Source organism: Esox lucius, chromosome 20 (genome assembly GCF_011004845.1).
Source record: "Esox lucius isolate fEsoLuc1 chromosome 20, fEsoLuc1.pri, whole genome shotgun sequence".
Taxonomy (NCBI): Eukaryota; Metazoa; Chordata; class Actinopteri; order Esociformes; family Esocidae; genus Esox; species Esox lucius.
This window is the reverse complement of record NC_047588.1, coordinates 25145355-25162493: the sequence shown is the minus strand read 5'-3', so window position 1 is coordinate 25162493 and position 17139 is coordinate 25145355. Positions and strand designations below refer to the sequence as shown.

The following is a 17139-nucleotide window of genomic DNA, read 5'->3' as shown; positions in this document are numbered from 1 at the left end:
GTCAGAAATAAAGAAGGGGAGGGGTTCACCGCTTCATGAAAAACTGCTTGGGCAAATAGTGCAACAATTTAAGAGTATCGTTTCTCACTTCTCCTTCCGCAAACCATTGTCTATGAACACAGTTTGTCACAGCATCTACAAATGCAAGTTACAACTCTACCATGCAAAGAAGAAACCAGATATTAACAAGATCCAGAAATGCCATCGCCTTCTCTGGGCTTGAGCTCATTTAAGGCTAAGTGACAAACTGTCTTGTGGTCTGACAAATCAAAATGTGAAATAATTTTTGGGAATCATGGACGCTGCGCACTCCGGGCTAAAAAGGAAAAGGACAATCCGGCTTCTTATCAGTGCACAGTTCAAAAGCCAACAACTGTGATGGTATTGGGGTGCATTAGAGCACGTGGTATTAGTCACATCTGTGAAGGCACCATTAATGCTGTACAATATATACAGGTTTTGGAGCAACCTATGCTGCCATCCAGACAACGTCTTTTTCAGGGAAGGTCTTGCTTATCCTATATCAAGCAAGAATGAGAAAACATGTCACTTTCAAAACTACAGCAATCGGTCTCATCAGTTGCCAAACGCTTACAGATTGTTGTTAAAAGAAGAGGAGATGCAAGACAGTAATAAACATGTCCTTGTCCCAACTTTTTTTGGAACATGTTGCTGGCATCAAATTCAAAATGGGCATTTATTTTTCCAAAAACAATAACATTTCAACATTTGATATGTTGTCTCTACTATTTTCAATTTGCACATCATTGCATTCTGTTTTTATTTGCAATTCACGCAGCGTCCCAGATATTTTGGAAAAGGGGTTGTACATACACGTATGAACAAAAAGAGACGTATCCCAGGCATCCTAATTGCCTGCAGAGGTGATATTGAGTTAACAAGGAGAGATAGAGGACCACGGGAAGGAGAATCAACATGCAGGGACCCAGTAGATCCCTGACTTGCTCAGCGTGTAGCTTACTGTAGGATTAGTGGACCCACACACACACACCCACACACACACACACACACACACAGTGCCTCCAATAAGACAATAAGGAGACAGGAAAGATGAGCTAGCAGTAAGAGAGCCAGAGGATATGATCCTCCAAATCACACAAGAAAACCTGACAGGGCCGTTTTCACGTCTGAGTTTGGGTAGTACACTCCACAACAGGTCAACACAACTCTTTCCCAAGGAAACTCAGTGTTTTTACAGGTTAACTAGGTGGGAAACACCTGTGATTTAATAACAAGCACAGAGGGATGAGTTGTGTTGGGGAAAAGAGGAGGGTAATGTATGAGGTAAGGTGTGCTGATTGAGTTTGTATGAAGATAAGGCTACACCCACCCACACACACACACACACACTCACACACATACACACAGGCACTGCTGCAGTCCCACATGTAATTTTCTCTACTGTAATTAAAATAAAGCATGCTCCCTAGTCTAAGCTCTGTTGGCCCATAACCAACCATCTACAACTTTTCTTTAATTCTCTCACCATCTGTCTGAAACATCCCCACCTTCCCCATGGTGTAAGGGTAGGTGTGTGTGTTAGGGTAGGTGTGTGTGTAGGTGTATGTGTGTGTGGATAGCTACAATATGATTAGTCGCAACCGCAAATTAATTTCTCTGCGTATTCTACCTTGTCAGGGAGTGTTTGCTTCAGGTAAATCAGTGTGTTGTCTCTACTCCAGTAAAAAAAAAAGACATATTAAGATTCTTCTCCCCCTTTCCTTTTCCCTCTGCTCTCTCTCTCTCTCTCTCTCTCCCGCTCTAGTCTAAAATTATCATGCCATCTCTCCCGGGATTCTACCACTATGCCAATCAAATCCTGCAAAAAACCCCAGGAACTATAAATAATACATAATCCTTTACCAATTTCACTTCGTCTTTTTCTCATCACCTTGTTCTTTGCCCCCCCCCCCCCCCGTTTCTGTCTCTCTCCGTCTCTGGATGCCTTGTCCCATTGTACACTTGTTCTCCTGCTGTTTTTGTCTCTCTCCTTCGTTCCGTTTCCCAGTTGTCATCTGTTTTCCTGTAATCTCCTTCACTCCCTGGCTCTTCTTCCATTCCTCCCTCACCTTCTCCCAGCGCTAATCCCCCATGCTACTTCTTTACCTTCATCTCTCCTTCCCCCTCTCCTCCTAAGGCTCTGCACCTCAGGCTCTCCTCTTCTCCGTGCATATTCACTCTTACTAGACCCTCTCCATCTATCAATCTTTCTCTCTTCCTTCCTCTAGCTTCTTCTCTTGCAATACCCTTGCAACACTTTTCTTCCATTCTGCAATCCTCTCTGCCTGCTTCTGTCTGGCTATGGCTCACTTGCTATCTCTTCTTCCTGCGTGGATCTCCACACACTTCTTTAATAAATGTGATTTGTTCTGCAGCTCAAGCCTGCAGTATAATCATCCCATTCTGTCCAGCAGAGGATCAAAAAGAAAGAGACAGAGTAAGATGGGGAGAGTGGAGACGGAGGACATGAGGACAGATTAGACAGGAAGAAAGAAGAATTCAACGTCTCATTTTAGTCTCTGATCTTATTTTACTTTTTAATTGCCTCCTTCCTCCTTTTTTCTCCCACTCTTTCCATCTCTCCCTTTGCTTCATTCTATATCGTTCATCACCAAATCACCATAATAATCAGTATTAATACTAATAGTATTTTCACCACTCTCATTATAGAAACAGTATTTTATTCACCTCCACTCTCCCTTCCTTCTCCAGGCTTTCGACCTTCAGGTTCTTATGTCTATCCATCCCATCACAATATATCAACCACACCATTCCCTCTTCACCATTCCCTCTTCACCATTCCCTCTTTCTCTGTACCGCTCTGCTCATCAAATTCCCTCTTTCTAAACACATTTGCTCCCCGCCAAAAAAAACTCTCCTTCACCACTTCTCCTTCCCATATAAAACCCCTCTCCTTCACCACTTCTCCTTCCCATATAAAACCCCTCTCCTTCACCACTTCTCCTTCCCATATGAAACCCCTCTCCTTTCTTTTCCAGTGTGTATCCCGTCCTATTTCACAACTGAAGCAGGTTAGCCGTGGTGTTATTACTAGGCGGCACAGCCAAACACAGCTTTGACAACGATTGCCATAAATAAGAGTGACACCTTAAGGAAAACGTACAGGCCCATTACACGTTGATACCACACTGGAGATTAACTGCAGCCAAAAGGAGAGAGTATTAACCTCTCTACCAATCCTTCCACCTGGCCAGGCTCCCTCCTGCCCACTGCACGCCCACCGTCTAAAACTGTGTTTCTGTGGCAGGAATGACACAGCCTCCCTGCCCAGCCTAAAATCTAACTCTCTTCCCATCCCTCTCTCATTTTCTCTACTTTTAATTGTCATCCATTTCCTCCCCTCCCGCCATCCCACGCCACGAAATGTCACTGTTTGGATTCAATATGTAAATTGTCTTCAATTCAGATTTGTACTGGCACGGAGGAAGCCATTGCTGCCATTGCTATTTATTCAGGAATAATAGGGAGAGAACATCTGTGCATATTAAAAGGCTTCTGCCGGCCAAACAGAGTAATGACAGGACGAATTAACAGCATCAGTGGTGCTACCAGGAATCCTGACCATAGATCAGAGACAGGCACAATAATGTCTGTCTTGTCTACACTTCCTGGGCTCGTGCCATCTCACTCCCCTTCCCTTTCTCTCCTGTCTTTATATTTCCTGGACCCTCTTGCTTTTCTCAGTCTTCCTCCCTCTCCCAATATCTATCTCTCTCCTCTGGTCAAAGTTTATTTGCGAGGTACTTCAGAAGCCTCTCTGAAATGCAGTACAGAACCTAATCTCTTCATGTTGGCCCTTATCCCTTATCTCCATTCCTCCATCCTTTCCCTGTTTTCCTCTCATCTCTGTTTTTCCACTTATAAAGCTCCTCAGATGTGTCCCACCATCTCTCTACAGGTCTTCTCATATATACTACTAACGGCTGGTGTAGTGTGGTGACGCCAGGCCGGGTTTCAAGCACGGGCCCCCCCCCCCCCACCAAACCGCGGGCCCTGGCGAACCACACCTCCTGCACCCCCGATAGTTGCGCCTGTGCTACTAATGCACAGATGTTTCAGAACTCACACACGCTCTGCTTTACTCTCAGTCAATTCAAACCTTCCTTCCGGACACCGGCATTGTCTTCAGTTTTCCATAGGCAATATTTTTCTCTATTTCACTTCTGATTAGTCTCTGATCTTCCGAGTTCTCTTCACCTCTCTTATCCATTATCATGCATTTGCCACACCCGTTAAATATGCGAAAATGTGAGAGACAAAAGATGGAGAAAGTCGATATGACCAGATAAGTTCCTTGTGTATTTCATGTCTGCACTGATTGGTGTTTGGGGTTTAGGCTGGGTATCTGTACAACTACTGTCCACATGCGTGTGTGTGTGTGACTTACGAGCAAGGCAGAGCAGGAGCAGGGCGTGGGAGGCAAGGAGGAGGAGGAGAGGTCTTGGTTCAGGCCTCATTGTGTATTGAGCCTCTCAGTAGCTGTCTGATGAATGCGTCCTCTGTAACAGGGCTACCACAGTACAGCTATCACACTGAGCTCGGACTGGACTGCCACACAACAAAGCAGGGGCTCGGGCTTTATCAGTACAAAACACACACTCTTCTTCAGAGCTGTAGCCTTTCGCCACAATACCACCAAGCTAACGCCACTGCCGCACACAACCGGAATGTCTTTCAAGCCTACCACTCACCATCAGTGACTGTTTGGCTAACCACACAATTAGCCGAATGACTGGCACTGCTGTGTCAAACTAGACAACTAAACGTAACCACAATAAAAAAATAAATCAATATCCAAACCAATAGGCTAGAACAAGTTAAATGGCAGACCGCAGGCCAGAAAACGCAAACAAACGAGTATCAACAACCCCAACCGATAGTTCCAAACCCCCACAGATGAGACTTTAATAATCCAAACATGTCATCAGCCAAACTGTCTCCTACTGCTCGCTATCACACTTCAACGTCTCCTGTGATGGCAACTGCTTTCCAGATGTATAAAAACCTCTTACACTGTCACGCACAGAGCATCACTGTGAGCCTACGGACACGTACAAATCACACATGCGCCTGTACGCCTGTGTGGTGTCACACTGTGCCTAGCTGTGCCTCACGCAGCTGCGTTCTGTCACCATGTTCACCATGTGCTGAGTCGCGTGTTCGGTATCCGCTCTGCCCCTGAACTCAGATCAGCTGCTGAGGTCTGCGCCGACTCGGATGTTGGTTCTGACTGGCAGCTCCTAATACAGTGGCGGGCAGGGGCCAGGCCCGCAGAGTGCGAAGCTTACGGACTGCGACCGGGCTACAGCAGCGCACACCTCGCTGAACACCATCTGATTGAGGAGAACAGCAGTGTCATTCCCTGACTGCCACAAAACCCCTTTACTTCTCCCTGCTGTTACCCAGGCAATGCTACCGCTAGCGCACCGCGTGCCCTGGTACTGCCAATACTACTGAAGCTTGTCATGGGACTTCCCAGTCCCTAACTGGAGACTACCCCACACAAGACACAGGAAATAGCCTGGTCATTCCGTGGTTGTAGCTGGGAAATGTCAGAACCAAGTCTACTCAGTATTCCATGTTGAAAAGTAGTGTCCCTCGTATCAAAGCCTCGTCTGTTCCGTATTCCGTGTTTTGACTTCCCGTCTCATCTTCCCCTCTCCCTCTCTCACTCTTTCTCGTTTTCTGTTATACTCTTTCTTTTTCCTCCGTTAGGTCAATATAGTGGAATGGACTTTTAGTTCCTTTATGTTTCTTCCTTTTCCTCTCTGCTGCTTTCTATATACCAGAGTGATATCAGTGTCAACTGTCTGTCTGCATCTAGTTTATATAACCCCTGCTCCCCTCCCACAACCTCTGTGCCTCTTGTTGCTGTCCGGAGTGTGTCTCAAAGTGTGTTTGTGTGCATCCACAGATGCATATTTAGCATATTTGTTATTTTGTGAAGGTTTCGGGTGTGGATGTGACAATGACTGTCTGTCAGGGAACAGTGAGTGAGTGTGTGAGCGGACAGTCCATTCAAACTGGATATATAGTTGGGTCTGTTGAGGAGGACTCTTTTGTGACCTTCTTCCCCAACAAGCCCTCAGTTCAAATCAGGAGACAGAGTGGGAGAGTCCTCATACAGCTCCTTTATGTTCAATGCTGGGTCAAATGGCCACAGTACTACGACTGACCGAAATGGCTGCTTGTGTTTTTGCATGTGTGTTTACATGCACATTGTATCTGTCTTCATGCCTGTATGAGTCTGTCCATCTGTTTCAACAGCAGTTTAACTTTGGCTCAGCCTGCTATTCAGGGGTTAATTGCCTTGCTCTAAGGCATGACGGCAGATGGTAGCTGATTTGGAAATCTACAGGTACAGTAGTCAGTTAATACCACCCATTTTAGACAAGGCTGTGATCTGAACCAGCTTTATGGATACAGTTACTAATAAAGTCCATGAACAAGTCAAAATCCAACACGGCAAAGCCATAGGGAGGGCCAACTTTACATAATGTAATGCTGTGTTGTACTCACTAATTATGTGTTCTACCTTAGTGTCTCACTCCAGTCCCTGATCACTTCAGATTAATCAACAGCGGTAATCTAAAACAAACTATTCATATTATACACAACCCTAACGCCTTCAAATTGGGCCAAGTTCTCCCAGAATGACATGGACCTCTGTGTGTGTGTGTGTGTGTGTGCGCGTGCGCACGTGTGTTAGTTCATATGCTAGTATGATATTACGTATTGGCCCCGGTGCAGAATGCCAAAGGTTTCCCCTTGCCTGTTCCTTCCTTCCCATCAGTTCCTTGTCCAATCATATTTGTTATGTGCTTCATTGGCACCACAATGAAATAAATGTTGCCAAAGCACTTAAGGGGCTTAATTCAGTGGCGTGATGAAAATATCAAGCACTTCAACTTCCTTACATGGATCCCTGGCTGCTTAAGTATGCCAGGGAGGTCACCCCAGCATTTAATACCATAGATATTAAAAGACTAAGTGCTCCGACTACCATAGATACTGTGGACAGTCAGAGCCTGTGGCAAAGTAAGCAGCATGAGGTGTGTGTGTGTGGGTGGTGGGGTTGTGGGATAGCTTTGATTCAGCAGAGGAGGCCTGGGCCAGGCTCAGCAGCTGATGCACCAGATCCTATCAAGGGCTTATCTGAGATTAAATTTCTCTTTTGTCCTTAAGGCTGTTCTTGTTAAAAGGGGAAGTGGTGAATTTATTTCTTATTTCTCTCAGAACATGGTGGTGTGTGTGTGTGTGTGTGTGTTCCTATGCAAAGACACACATCACATGACAGTCACCACTCTGTGCTGTGAGTCTCTGTTGACCTAGCTCTAGCTAACCTTAATACCCCGCCTGCAGACATGATTTAATCCAACACTTTCTTTGTCAGCTCCCCTAATTAAAAGAGTCTATCCACCAAAACCCATGTTTCCAGGTCTACTGATTCCAAATAGCAATGCAGAGCTTCTACACCTTTGAACTAGGCATCCACCGATACATCGCCCACCAATCAGTATTGGACAGTTATAGGCAAAACATGTAATAATTGGTGTCCGCCATTTGCTTTAAAATGGCGGATTATTTCTGACCAAGTGCGCTTTCATCAAAAGTAGCTTCCAATCTTTATTATATATATTATTTTTGATTAAGTCATATTTAATATTGTTTATTTTTTTGTTATTATTATTATAAATAATTGTTATTATTTATTCCAATTAGAAACATTTATAATAATGCCTGACACCTGATTTAGATTAGATTCAACTTTTTTGTCATTGAACAGTACAATGAAATGCAGTTAGCATCTAAACAGAAGTGCAAATAGAGGGCAGAAAAATGTATTGTTATTTAATACATTTATATACTAAATAAGGCATTAGTCATTGTAAAAGGTACACAAGTGTGAAAGAAAACGTGTATTTATTCTATTTGTAAAACTATTCTATTTGTAACGCTGCACACAAAAACAGAAACAATGCTATAATGGAAAGAGAACCAAACAAATAACTTAGATTTATACATTTCTATCCCAACTCTGTCAACTAGACCTAGCAAATATTTTGTTATTATTATTAGCATGTTTCATGTAGACATTCAACCATCATTTTTAAAACTTCTCATGTTGAATCATCACCAAAAGCTTGTTTTCCAGAGCACATCGTTAGTGTTTTGTGTTGAACGATGCATCATCCTTATTTCTGGAAAGTACATTCTAATAATCTTTATCGGTCATTTTCTCAAAATGACATGTTTTCTATGTGCCAATCCATTTTTCTCAGTCTTCAATGGTGATACATTCACAATATTCCACACACATTTTTTTAGGTCTTATAGCCAGACCTTACAGATGTTTTTTTGAATATCTTTTGTCATTTAGATTTTAAGTGTCATTTTATCTGTAAATATAGGCAAAATATGCATCTGTCATACATATGAATATTGTTTTTTAAACAATTTAATTAAATAACAATATTTTGATAAATTGTTCTGTAAAAGTCTGACCATTGGGTGTCTTCTCACAATAGAAAAACAAGTAATGTGTTGAAAAACATTTCTCATGATTTGCAAATTAGTGAATATTTAAGAACGTTTAGCCTCATTTGCATATTGTAATAGTTAAATAAATAAAACATCTTGCACTTCTGAATACCTGCAACTGGTAAAGTTTCAGGCTGGTAAAGAGTAAAGGAAGAAAAAAATAAACATATTAGAGGGTGGTGCCATTAAGAAAGATAAATGTTGTATGATTGAATAAGCATTGTGTAGAAATTAGAAACAACATCATAGTGATTGTATTAAGCTTGTGTGACTTCATGCCTTAGTAAATGATAGGAAATGATAGCCCCACATCTAGTCTGTTCCTCTCCTCCCAGCAATCGTTTAGGTGTGTGTGTGTTTGTGTGTCCTTAACCTAACCTTTTGGTCTACCAACCTCTGTTGCAGGTAGATACTAACAATAATCTACCTGGCACTTACTTATTTTTATCAGCCAAAAAGGTTTTCCCCCAATTACACTATAAAACACATAATGAATATGTTGTGTAATGTTTTATCAAATAAGACATGTATTACCAGGTAGTAAGAAGTAATTAGGACTATTGCTTAATTGAGACATAAATGTTCCGCTGCCACTTTAGGGACAGAAGGTTACCGTGGCAATGGAGCTTCAGATCTACTTGTACTGATCTCAGAGAAAATACCACTCGCTAGCCACAATCTTAAGTGATCACCCACTTGCAGCATACAATCCAAATAATACTGAAAAACCATGCAGGATGTGATTAATACAATATAAATAACCAAAAAAACATGAAAACTAAGTCTCAGTAAAGGATATTTTTGGGCACAAATTATCTCCCACTGGGCTTCTAAAAATAAAGTTTCACATATCTGCGTGCCACAGTGCACAGCCTGTGACCTGCACTGCACTGAGTACAATTAAAAGGGATCCGGAGTGAAGCTGAAACTAAACTACAGAAATACTTTACTGATTGTAGTCAAACTTGACTTCAGAAAACTTTGCATTACAAACTATTTAATGAAACGCTTCCAATGAAAAGAGCCCTGCACCCAGGAGGATGATGATTTTTACATCAAGTCCAAGGGCACAACAGCCACCATGGCGGATAGGAATAGATTTTTTGGGAGCATTACAGCCTCAAGGCCATGGCGGCCATGAAATTCGGTCCCTGCCGTTAACCCGGAGCTCTAACAAACCAGTGCTCCAACATTTTATCCTAGAACTCTAACATCTTTCATCTAGAGCTGTAACATCTTTAACTTGGAGCTCTAAGACTTTTAAACCAGAGTATACTATGCTCTATTAACATTGCAATATTATGAATTACTAAAGTGTAAGCTGTAGTACTTTAGTGATTTTGTGCTTATTTCTGCAATGTTTACTTGTGTTGAATCATTGACATAAAAGTAAGGGGTTTTGTATTTAGGGAACCTGCTGGGAAAACACCAAGATTATGGATTGTAGTTCAGAATTGTTCTTTTGCATAACTGTGGGTAAAATAAATATTTGGTCTATACTTTTTTGGTCTAGGTTTTGGAATGGACAGAAAACAGTGATTTTGCTGTTTAGTGTAGTGCCTTACATAGCAGTACAAATCAAGGGATACTATAATATGTATTATAAACTGGCTGGTTGAGTCCTGAATTCTGATTGGCTTATATCTGTGATGTATGGGACCGTATACCATGGCAATGAAATCGCACCACTTTTTACTGCTGTAATTGCGTTGGTAACCCGTTTATAATCACAATAAGGCTGTGATTAATGGGTTACTGTGCGATGCATCATGCCTATTAATAGCTCTAAGCTGTGGTATATTGATCATATACCACACGCCCAAACCCTAACCCCTCAAGCTTTATTGCTTAAGTATAGAATTATTTACTGCAACATTTTAAAATAAGCACTAAAAGATGAAGAGATGCCATTTTGTGGAGTATTCTACACATTTCTATAACATTTCTATAAGATTTCTCAGCCAGCAACACTGATCTAGGATCATATTGATCACATGAACATTCCAAATGCTCTCATGTCTTTCTATGTACATTCAATGCACATTAGAATATTTTAATGCACCATTTATAGGCATTTTACACTTACATTATATTTATAATATTCAATACTCCTACCTATATTGTTCATATTCCCCATTCTACACCCTATACAATTGCTGCCAGTTTACATTATGTATTTGTTTGCTAAATCTTTGCTTTATATACTTCTTAATTCTAACTGCATATATGTGTGTGCCATGTTGCAATCATTTTATTGTTCAGAATGACTCTGTGTTATTCAGTGCATTTGATAAATAAAAAGAAATACTTAAAAAATACTATAAAAAATATAAAATAAAAAAGACTAAAAACACCCCACATGACTGAGGGAGATTAACAGCGTGCATTGTAGTATTCTTCAGTTAACTACAGTTCATTGTAATAGTACTATAAAGTTTATTTTGAGGTACAAACTGTACCTCTCTACCCTGGGCAGGCATGCATGATGAAGGTACATACTGCAGAGAAAATACTGGCATTTCGGTGCAGGCAGGGTAAGTAGCAGAAAATATATATTGTAAAGTTGTCAAAATGATACAACATGATATATCATCAAATATATTTAATATGTAACTGTATAGACTTTTTAACAATCATGCTGACTAAGATATGGATGACAAAGGCAGAAGCCTCTTTTCACTGGAGTTTGGCGTACCACCTCTGCAGGATACACAAGCAAATGCTTTGACCCCATTCTGCCAATTCAGAGGCAAGCTTACAATGGGATAATTTCTCCGGTAGATTATATAATCTTTCCTTTCTCTGATTGCCTCAATGAAACCCTTTATGGCTCTTTATCACCATCTCTCCCTCTCCCAGTCGCTTTCCCCTTACTTTCACTCTATTTATCTATTTCTTCATCCTTCCTTCCTGCTTTCGGTTATTCTGTCTCTGTATTTTGTTCTCCTTTGCTGACCTTTTAGCAGGTCCATGTACCATACTTCCTTCCTTTCTCTTTCTATTCCCTTCTTTTTTTCTCTGGAAGAAAATCACACACTCATCAGTTTCCCAGCTCTGTTCCTGACCAGCGAACTCGCAAGGAGAATATTAACCAACCTCCTCGGCCAATTAACACTTAACTCACATAACAACCCTTTATACCGGCACACATGCACGCATACACACAAACTCTGTGCCGAAGATTGAAGAAACAGAGAAAGAAGGACACTTATAGATTGTGGATAGAAAAAGACACAGAGAGGATCCATTAACCCAGTGTGGAGTTTTCAGAGAGAGAGAGAGACTGAACTAGAGGAGCTATATGCAGTGAAAAGAGAGAAGAAGGGAATCTGTATGCAGTGAGAAGAGAGAGAGGAAAAGAGAGAGAGGGAGAGAGGGGGAGTCCGAACTAGGGTAGCTGTATGCAGTTAGAAGAGAGAAAGAGAGATAAAGGAAGTCTGAGCTAGAGAAGATGTAGGCAGTGAGAAAGGGAGTCTGATCTGGAGATGTATGCAATGTGAGAGAGAGGGAGTCTGAACTAGAGATGTATGCAGTGAGAGAGACAGAGTCTGAACTAGAGATGTATGCAGTGAGAGAGACGGAGTCTGAGCTAGAGATGTATGCAGTGTGAGCGATAGAGAGGGAGTCTGAACTAGAGATGTATGCAGTGAGAGCGAGAAAGAGGGAGTCTGATCTAGAGATGTATGCAGTGAGAGTGAGAAGAGTGAGAGAGAGAAAGCCTACATGCAGAACTCTGTTTAAGCATCCTGAGAGTCCAGAGAAAAACTCCAAACAACGCATGCAGAGCAGAACTAGGCCAATTTCCTCTTCTGATAAATATACAAAAAAGAGCCCCCAAATGTCATAATCATTTAAAAACAAGCTACCCCCATCCCCATCACTACAAAGCCCTCCAATGCCAGAAGGAAGCCATCGAGAAGAGACCCCTTAGCCAGCTGAAAACATTCTGAAACTAAGTTCTCAAACCAATACCAACCCAATAAAACATCAGGACAGCACTCAGACAATCTAGACTAATCAAAGTATTACCAAACAAATGGAAAATGATATCACCTACTATAACACCACAAAGAATCTAAGCAAACTTCAATGCTATTTGGCCATAAACAGACAGTATCAGATTATCTAACCACTGTGACTGATAGAAAACTTACAACCACGTACAGACTCAGTGAGCCAAACCTGACCATAGAAACAGGTCATATCTGGCCAGAGAGCACAGGTTGTGCTCCCTCTGCCCAGAGAGAGAGAGGTAGAGAAAGGTAGAGACAGATCAACATTTTCTCACACACTGCAAAAACGATGCAGATATACGAGAAATATTTTTCCCAAATTTCCAAAATTGAATACAGAAACTGACAACAGACAACATAAACTGTGAAAATGCAGCTTATTCTTGGATAAAAACCCAGCAGAATATGTAGCTTCCTGCCACATCCGAAGGGAAAAGCATCTTAATAATGTATCAGGATAATGATCCTTCCCCCTCCTTACTGGTAACTTTGATTGTTGTTGTTGTTCACTGTTCTGATTTCCTTTATTTATTTTGTTTGTTTGTTTGTTTTGCCTATAATTTTAAAATATAGTTATGTTTGCTTTGGCAATGTATGTAGTAACACATTCCATGCCAATAAAGCCATTTGAATGGAAATTGAATTGAATTGAGAGAAAGGAAGCCTGAACGAGAGATATATGCAGTGAGAGAGAGAGAGAGTCAGTCTCAACTAGAGACATTTGCAATTAGAAGAGAGAGTAATGAACTGGGTGAGGTGGAGAAGTTAACTTGGCCTTACTGCTCACAACAGAGTCCTAATAGTCCTAATACTATCCTTGTGGGGATTTTCAGCCATCACTAGTATAATAACAGATACAGACATCAGACAAACACACACATCCATACACACACAGTGGACACATTGGCAGGACGGAGTAATACATAAAACATCTCCAAAGAAAGGGGCAGTGTGAGACGATGTTAGATAAGGGTCTAAACAGTGAGAGAGAGAGCATGAGAGAGAGAGCATGAGAGAGAGAGATAGAGAAAGCATGAGAGAGAGAGAGAGCGCATGAGAGAGAGAGCATGAGAGAGAGAGAGAGATAGAGAAAGCATGAGAGAGAGAGAGAGAGCGCATGAGAGAGAGAGAGAGCGCATGAGAGAGAGAGAGAGAGAGAGAGCATGAGAGAGAGAGAGAGAGAGCATGAGAGAGAGAGAGAGAGAGCATGAGAGAGAGAGAGAGAGAGCATGAGAGAGAGAGAGAGGCGGGAGTGAGACCAGGTTAGATGATGGTCAGAACATTTAGTGAGAAAGAGAGAGGAGGATGAAACAAAGTTAGGAAATGGAGGGAGAGAGAGTGAAGGGTGAGACCAGGTTAGATGATGGTCAGAACAGAGAGAGAGAGTAAGGGAAGGGTGAGACCAGGTTAGAGGATGGTCAGAACAGAGAGAGAGAGTAAGGGAAGGGTGAGACCAGGTTAGAGGATGGTCAGAACAGAGAGAGAGAGTAAGGGAAGGGTGAGACCAGGTTAGAGGATGGTCAGAACAGAGAGAGAGAGTAGGGGAAGGGTGAGACCAGGTTAGAGGATGGTCAGAACAGAGAGAGGGAGTAAGGGAAGGGTGAGACCAGGTTAGATGATGGTCAGAACAGAGTCAGGTGTGTGTAATAATGTGACTGGAGAATAATAAGTAATGACAAACGGAACAGAGGCATGTCAAGCGGTGAAACAGAAACTAGACTGGAACATGTTAGAGGGAAATAGAAGGAACGTCTCCTAAGGCTCACACACAGAAGTGAGGCATGTTGAGAAGAGGAAATGGAGAGAAGGCTGAAAAGGCTGTGATTGAGATGAAATAATTAGAAAGGCCTAGAAATATGCAAATCTACCTAATTATGCTTTGATTTGCTCTGCTGCTTTCATATCACACTATCCTTCCCGCTCTCTCTCTCTCCCGCTCTCTCTCTCAATCCCTTTCTCAATCACACATTCTCTCCCGCTCTCTCTTTCTGCCGCTCTCCTTATTAAAGCAGTGTTCATTTTAATACACTGAATGTATGTCAGCTCAATTACTCACTAGTGGCAATGGGTAAGTGTGTGTGTGTGCGCGCGCGCGTGCGTGCGTGTATACGTGTACGTGGATTATGGATTATAAGATTCACCACACAGAAAGACAGCTGTCCTTCCTAATGACAATCTGTCATCGCTCTCTTGGTCGCATCTCTCTCCTCATCCCATCCGTCTCTCGTCTTTTCATGGATATCCATCTCTATCATCAGCTCCCTCTGTTGTCTTTTCATGGAAATCCATCTCCCTCCTTGTATCGCTCCAAGCCCGTCTCCCACCAAGGTGACCCAGCCTCCCATACAAGCACTCCAAGATGCAGGCCTTCCCTTTCCCTGAGCAGGGCACGGTGCCGCTGTGGAGTTTGCGCGTCGGCCGTGTCGGTGCACTTGGATGTAGAGAAACACACCGAAAAACACACGTTCACCGACACTAAATCTTCCACGTACATACACACATGTTTCATAAACACAGACCTGCAAGCGTTGCCATTCGAAATGTGAGTTGTGGATGTGTATGACCGTGCGGTGGAGCAGTCCCTATCATTTCCATACAGTTGGAGCTTCATCTGATTGGAATGTAATCGCAGTGATTATAAGCCCTGACTTGTGGGAGCTGAACATACACAAACATACACACACACACGTACATGCACTTACTGTACACACGGCACAGCTGACACTCACCAACAGGGTTTCTGACTTTCCCTGCAGTAACAGACATTTAAAGGGCGAGATATAAGTGTTTGCAGTGAAGTGGTTGAGTTGTTGTTGACCCGTCTGTGAAACCTAGGGTGTGCTCTTTTCCATCCTATCTAGTGAAGCCAGGTTATATTTGAATGTTAAGGGCAAAACATAAGGGCTTAGTATTTATGGGTTCGGATTTTTTAACGTTTTGGTTAAGTGGTACATAAAAGATAGATATAATGATTAGGTTTAGGTTCAAGGTTAGGTATTCATTCTGAATGGTTAACTTTAGATTGAATTTGGGGAAAGGCTTAACAAGGGTAAACCGCCCAATCACCATCTCCATCCACAACGGCCCATCAAACTGCCAGTATATTTAACTCCATGTCCCTACTTGACAGTTTGGATGACATGATATGGATGGAATCAGGTGTGATCTGGCTGCACACAAATGCAAATGGACGCTCCCCACAGGTTATGTCACACACACACACACACACACACACTAACCCAGACACACACCTATAAAACACACTGACACAGACACACACTAACCCAGACACACAAACACACTAACCCAGACACACACCTACAAAACACACTGACAGATACACACTAACCCAAACACACACACACACACTAACCCAGACACACACACTGACACACACTAACCCAGACACACACACACACACACACACACACACACACTAACCCAGACACACACACAGACACACACTAACCCAGACACACACCTAGAAAACACACTGACACAGACACACACTAACCCAAACACACACACACACACTAACCCAGACACACACACTGACACACACTAACCCAGACACACACACACACACACTCACCCAGACACACACACAGACACACACTAACCCAGACACACACACAGACACACACTAACCCAGACACACAGCTAGAACACCCACTAACCCAGACACACACCTAGAAAACACACTGACACAGACACACACTAACCCAAACACACACACACACACTAACCCAGACACACACACTGACACACACTAACCCAGACACACACACACACACACTCACCCAGACACACACACAGACACACACTAACCCAGACACACACACAGACACACACTAACCCAGACACACAGCTAGAACACCCACTAACCCAGACACACACCTAGAAAACACACTGACACAGACACACACTAACCCAAACACACACACACACACACTAACCCAGACACACACACTGACACACACTAACCCAGACACACACACACACACACACACTCACCCAGACACACACACAGACACACACTAACCCAGACACACACACAGACACACACTAACCCAGACACACAGCTAGAACACCCACTAACCCAGACACACACCTAGAAAACACACGGACACAGACACACACTTAAATTCACGCGCTAACACAAGCACCAGCACACAGACACATTAACACATTAACATACGGAAATAACCACCAACCCTTTCTCCCCAGACAACCCCACACTCACATTCGTCACCTAGCAACCACCAATCAGCTGACACTCACACCACTTGACCCCTGCATTGCATCCTGAATGGCATCCAATCAGGTGAGCCTCTCCCCTGGGGGATACCACTGTGATCAAATAGCAGGGGTGGGGGTGCTACAGATACGCTCAAGCGGCTATCGTCTTTCTCTTTCACCTTGTTTCTATCAGCTTTTCTCTATCCCTCTTTCTCCTGGTTATTCTTACCAGCCTTTCTTGCTCTCAACTCTACATCCATTTTATTCTTTCCTTCTTTTCTCTCCCTCTCTCTCCCTTCAGTCT

General features: G+C 42.6%; 1 protein-coding gene across 4 annotated transcripts in view; it reads right to left on the bottom strand.

The window, feature by feature from the left end:
• cadm4 (cell adhesion molecule 4) overlaps positions 1–17139 on the bottom strand; it is a 120470-nt gene that overhangs the window by 28619 nt on the left and 74712 nt on the right. The window contains exon 1 of one of the 4 annotated variants that reach the window (XM_029115646.2): positions 4430–5854. The exons of the other annotated variants lie outside the window; for them this stretch is intronic. Coding sequence (XP_028971479.1) covers positions 4430–4499 — 70 coding nt within the window. The 5' untranslated portion in view covers positions 4500–5854. Of the gene's footprint in view, positions 1–4429; positions 5855–17139 lie in introns of those variants that run through there. 4 annotated transcript variants of the gene reach the window in all.